This window comes from Sitophilus oryzae, unplaced genomic scaffold (assembly GCF_002938485.1).
Source record: "Sitophilus oryzae breed Bouriz unplaced genomic scaffold, Soryzae_2.0 scaffold_476_pilon_pilon, whole genome shotgun sequence".
Classification (NCBI taxonomy): domain Eukaryota; kingdom Metazoa; phylum Arthropoda; class Insecta; order Coleoptera; family Curculionidae; genus Sitophilus; species Sitophilus oryzae.
This window is the reverse complement of record NW_022147058.1, coordinates 266,512-272,360: the sequence shown is the minus strand read 5'-3', so window position 1 is coordinate 272,360 and position 5,849 is coordinate 266,512. Positions and strand designations below refer to the sequence as shown.

The following is a 5,849-nucleotide window of genomic DNA, read 5'->3' as shown; positions in this document are numbered from 1 at the left end:
GGCAAATAATACGTTTCTTCTTATTATAGTGTTTTTCACAAAATTAAGTGAAACAACACAAATTAAAAATAATCCAGTCTGTAATATTAATTATCAAAGTTCTATGAATCAATGTTCAATGAATTCACAAATTGTAAATCTTCTTTAAAGTGCTTTTAGTATTTTTGGTATTATTTAAAAATACAGGAATGCTGATGAGTTTTTAACTTTGTTTTTAAATAGGGCCATATATTTACTATGATATTTATAAAAATGCCGTTGTTTACAAAGTCCATCAGCGGTAAAGTTCAGCTGAGTTGACGTAGACCGCGGTTGCGCGGTTCAGCTTCCGAGTATTTTGTCCTTAGAGAAGGAAAGAGAGACTCTCTTTCCTTGTCTAGGGTATCGTGAGTTTTAGTGTCTCGGGTGTCGACCACGATTAGGGACACTTAAGGCTTTGGCACACAGAACGCGATCTGTCGCGGCGGGCAACTTTCGCGCGATCTTCGCTGCGGTAAAGCGATCTATAACGCCACACAGGATGCGATATTTTTCTGCAGTCGGACGTGCCTGTCATAGAAAATAACCTAACGTGCCTGTGTTTGCAATGTCTAGCTCTGACGAGGAAGAAATTCTTCTTCTCTTTGCTCTACTAAAAAAGAAAAAGAAAAAACGTTACTGGGTACATCCCATCAATAAAAAGAGGGCCCAATTTGGCGAATACCACCGCCTCTGTATTGAACTACAGTCTCATGAAGACAAGTTTTTTCAATATTTCCGCATGTCGAGATTGTGTTTTGAAGAATTGCATGACCTTTTAAAGGCAAATATTGCTAAGTGCACCACGAACTGGAGAAAACCAATTCATACAAGAGAAAGATTAGCTATTTGTTTGAGGTAATTAAAAGTCATAGACACTTTATGTGAAATTACAAATAAACTATAATTAATATATTAATATACAAACATTTATAGTGTTTAAACTTGACCAAAATGGCGTAGAAACGTCAAAATCAACATTGAAATTCAAATGTTTAAAATAATAACATTTAGAGTAAATTTATTTATTATCTAGGTTACATTAAGGTAAATATCTTCGGAATTTTCAATCATGTCGCTTGCTTCTTCATAAACATCTTTTGTTGAAAAAAGATTTGATTGGCATGACGATCTTTCGCTATATATTTGTGTTTGAGTATTGGGGTCCAAATGTTGCGATGTCCCGCAATAGTTGTGGTCCAAATAATGTAAAGAATTGACCGAAGAAGCTCGAGAATGTGATGCTGATGCCTCTATCGCTGGTGGTGATTGGGCTTCTAGCTCTTTAATTTCAGTTTCTGCAAATAATTTGGCAAGCTCTACCTTCAACTTGGCCTGAGTCAATGGACTGAATTTTTGAAGGTCGCAGCATAACTCAAAAATAAATGATCAACATCATCGATGCCCTGTTTGCTTCTTTTGTTTGACAAGAAGTCAATGACTTTATCGACGTCATCTGAGCCGTTTTCTATTGATGGGTGACTACGGGACTTATTTTTTTTCTTTTGGTCGGGCTGGTGTTCGTAAAGGTGTTGAAGATCGTTCGCGAGATGCATTTGTTTCTTGGGTATCATCAGACATCAACAAATTCTCTGCTTCAGAGAACTGACTATCTTCAGTTTCTGATAAGATTTCTGTTGGTACATTGCTACTATGCAAACGTGGTTTAAGAGTATAATCCAAAATTTCATATGGATACCCAAGGCCACTTATGGTATTTCTTGGCCTGACCAGTTTTACCCGTTGTAAACTTCTTGTATCTCACGTAGGAATCACGTAAATTCTTCCATTTTTGTTTTGCTGATTCAGCTGAAACAGAAATAAATCAATTAGATAAAGTACTTAGACCTCTTTAAAATATTCTAAATCACTTTAAATTATTGTATTTTATTTAAATTTTGCATTTGAAACAGTAGAAGTTAATTAACATCAATGTTTAAAAAAAAACATTCACTTCATACATTAACATCAATGTGTAACGTTTTTAGTTCGTTACATGTTTTTTTTATATATAATATATGATGTCTGGCCTATCATCACCGGATTCCCTCTCGTTCGGGCCGGATAGTTTATTTGACACGTAATTTTTACGTTCCCTGGTCGCCAACCCTGTTATTGTTTGGCACAACCCTGTTACTATTCTGTGGAGGCGCGCGCTGTCAACGTCGCTGCTGTCAACTCTCTCCGTGCTTAACCTCACTTTGTTTTGACGCTCTGTTTTATCCCAGCTTTTAGAAATGGTGATTATTTAAATCTTGCTGTATAATCTGAATCAGCTGCCATTTCGAAGCTACAGGGTAGAGTTACGGATGGCCCAACTTGTATTTGTATTTGGCTGGCACGTTGGCGTCCCTTTGCTTTTGGCCTCCAGAATGTCATTTGGAAGAAAGGACAGATTATTTATTATTTATTGAGCCCTCGGAAGTACTTCGAGGGTCTTACGGACAGACTATTTACAAGGTACGGGCATTATCCAAGGTCCTAGTATTCTCTTGTACCACTGTCTTATGGACGGATGTCCCATGGGCAAGTGTCCCCTGTAGGATTGATTTGTCTTCACATAGAGTGCCCCAGCGTGGGTGTGGCTTGAGCCCCGTGCTGCTTCACCCCCATTTCTAAGCCTGGATCGCCGACAGACAGTGCAGAGATGCAAGACCTCCTCGCGCTGCTACTGGTTGAAGCAGGGTTACATTAAAGAACAGCTAAGTTAATTTTAAGTTCTAGTATTGCATTTAACACCTAAAATGTTTTCAGTCTTAAACAGTAACGTACATTTAAACTATAGCGTACAGACTATATTTAGTGGTTAGATTATTAAGAATATTTATGTCAATGCAGTAGTAAAAGTGTGATTTAGATTTTAGATTTCATAGTATCACGCATTGTAATGGTATTACTTTCTATAGACATCATTATTACGCTATACTAATAGATGAATGACGAGATAGATTCTAGAATCTACAGGTTGCAACACATCTGATTGAACACCGTATAAATTTAACAATTTAAATAAAGTAATGCTACTTTTCTTATATTTTCTCTAATATTACACGCATTGTATTTTCCTTATAGTCTTTACATAGAACGTATTTAATATTATTTACATATATAGTTTTATTCAACAGGTAACCACTATAATAATTATTAAAATTGTACAATGATATTCACCATCAGAATTCGTCACGAATAAATATAGTCATTAGTTTTAAGTATTATACAACTGTGTTTTCTTTCTCTGTACATGCCTGGCGCCCAATATCTAGATATCTTTTGTTTATTATTATTGATTAATTTTCTCTCTAGTGAAATACCTTATCCACGACTGCTCTCTGATGAAAAGCTGCCGTTCGCAGTGGTAGTTGTTTTAAAAAACGCTACAAATGAAATAATTACATCATGATGTTAAAGATATGTATTTTTCTTTTTCAGATATTTGGCGACCGGCGACAGCCATCAGACTATAGCTTTTTCTTATCGGGTAGGACGATCAACTGTTTCCAAAATTGTGAGAAATGTCTGTCAAGAAATTTGGAAAACTCTACAGCCAAAGTATTTGCCATCACCCAACAGAAAAATGTGGTTACAATCTGTTGAGGATTTCTTGGTACTTTGGGGCTTCCCGAACTGTCTTGGAAGTATAGACGGAAAACATATTAAGCTAAAATGTCCTCGTCGTAGTGGCTCAGCTTATTTTTGTTACAAAAATTATTTCTCCATAGTACTCCTTGCTATCGTAGACCCACATTACAAGTTTATGGTAGTGGACATTGGCAATTATGGGCGTCATAGCGATAGCGCTATCTTTGAAAAATTCAGCTTTCTATCAACAATATATTGATAATAAAACTATTTTACCTCCAAGACCACTTCCAGGAAGAGACGACCCAGTACCACATGTATTTGTAGGTGACGAAGGATTTGCCCTGCAAACTTATTTGATGAGACCATACCCAAAAACTGGAATCATTAATGACACAAGAAGAAAAAATTTAATTCACAGCTCAGCCGAGCACGTCGTGTAGTCGAAAATGCATTCGGCATATTGGCTATGAAGTGGCGAGTTTTCTTAAGAGCCATAGAAACAGATGCTGCAACGGCTGACTGGATTGTAAAAGCAGCATGCTGCCTACACAACTATATATTATTACAAAAACAATACTAAAGAATATGTAGATATGGAAACAGAGGAACAAGATGAACCAATACGAGCGCTACTAAACACAAGACCGACCAACAGAAGATCGAATACTGCTGCGTTTGAAGTACGAGAAAAATTCGCCGATTACTTCAGCAGTTTATAAACCATGTATCTTTATTTATTTTATTTTAATATTATCATATTGTATTTTTTTAATTTATAAATAAAATGTACTCACCAGTCATGTTGAGAGTTTTTGCTATTTCGTTCCATGCTTCACTTTTCTTCAACATATTCTTATAATGTTCATGTGTAGTGTCATACAAAAAACACATAGCTTCTCACAGTTTCTATAAATATTTCATTATTTTCCGACATTTTTAATTTCATTGATGGATGTAAACATAGAAAATAACCTAAGATGTAAATATAATATATATCGCGCGATAATTTGTAAATTTGTACAAGTGTATCGCTTGTCGTCGCGATCTAACCTTGCCCGCCGCGGTAGACCGCTTTCAGTGTGCCCATCCTCGTACATTTTTGTGTAATACAAAATTGCTGCGGTCAAATATCGCTGCCCGCCGCGACAGATCGCGTTCTGTGTGCCAAAGCCTTTAGACTACGTAATTTTTTTTAGTATTAAGTAAAACTTTGTTATCTGAGTCAAATTAATAAATCGACCACTTGTGCACACGATTCGTCTTCTCTTCCTCAACCCGAACACCCAGACCCTGGGAGCAGTATCCGTCTAAGAGACTGCTGCAAGTAAAACACGCATTTTAGAATGGCTAAAAAATAAAATATTCCTTTTCCAGATCACATTTTAAAGAATGCTGTTTGGAATATAATTGAAAAGCAAGTTTTGCCGGAAAAAAATTATCATTTAGACAAATCCGCTGTTGAGCATGGTCATTGTGGTCTCAGGCTACCACCCTATCATTGCCATTTTAATGCCATCGAAATGGTATGGTCAGAAACTAAAAGATATTATGACCAAGCTATTATGAAAACTGCAGGGTTACTTACTGAAGTCTTAAAAGTATGGATAATGTACCAGAGCAACACCACTGGCAGAATTACATAAAACATACAGAGAAAATTATTTCTGAAGCATGGGAAGTAGAAAACAAACTGGACCTACTAAACATCGAACCTATGGTGACCTCTGTATCCAATGAATCCGATGATGAACTATCACTTTCCGAAAGTTATTCTGATTTAGAAAATAATTAAACTTAGTCTTTAAGATCACGTTGTCATGTTCTTAAAATCTAGCATTTGTACTTAATCGAACCCTTAAATAAATATTATTACTGCTTGCTCGACTCCTTGTTATATTATTTATTAAACTTTTAGTGCTTCAGACGGCATTTTGAATTGCCTTAAATCGAGATCCTAAATAGTTTTTTATATAGTTTACTACATTAAGCATACATATAAGCCTTAAATCGAGATTTTAAATAACTCAGATATTAATATAGGTATTTTTTAAGAAAACTCTGTATCTAGTTAATAAAACAATATTTTTAAAATGAGTGCGCTTTTTTATATTTTTTATTATGTCAAAATCTTTAGTATTTCATGAATTTCATAAAATTAAGTTTTATTATTATAAACCGCCACTGATAATATTAAATTTCAAGTCACCCCGCCAATGCAATAAGAAATATGTCAAGCATTTGACATGACA

General features: G+C 35.4%; 1 protein-coding gene across 1 annotated transcript; it reads left to right on the top strand.

Annotated features, from left to right (window-relative positions):
- The first annotated feature begins 439 nt into the window (after positions 1-439).
- LOC115886239 (protein ANTAGONIST OF LIKE HETEROCHROMATIN PROTEIN 1-like) lies at positions 440-5,243 on the top strand. Its single transcript, XM_030905327.1, has 3 exons — positions 440-876; positions 3,448-3,833; positions 4,975-5,243. The coding sequence occupies exons 1-3, from the start codon at positions 587-589 to the stop codon at positions 5,241-5,243; spliced, it is 945 nt and encodes a 314-aa protein (XP_030761187.1). The 5' UTR covers positions 440-586.
- The last annotated feature ends 606 nt before the right edge of the window (positions 5,244-5,849 follow it).

Excerpts from the sequence above, each read along its gene's own strand:
- LOC115886239 (XM_030905327.1), top strand. The coding sequence starts at position 587 with ATGTCTAGCTCTGACGAGGAAGAAATTCTTCTTCTCTTTGCTCTACTA. Across the intron at positions 877-3,447 it reads AGATTAGCTATTTGTTTGAG|ATATTTGGCGACCGGCGACA; the intron begins GTAATTAAAAGT and ends TTTCTTTTTCAG. Across the intron at positions 3,834-4,974 it reads CGCTATCTTTGAAAAATTCA|ATCACATTTTAAAGAATGCT; the intron begins GCTTTCTATCAA and ends TTCCTTTTCCAG.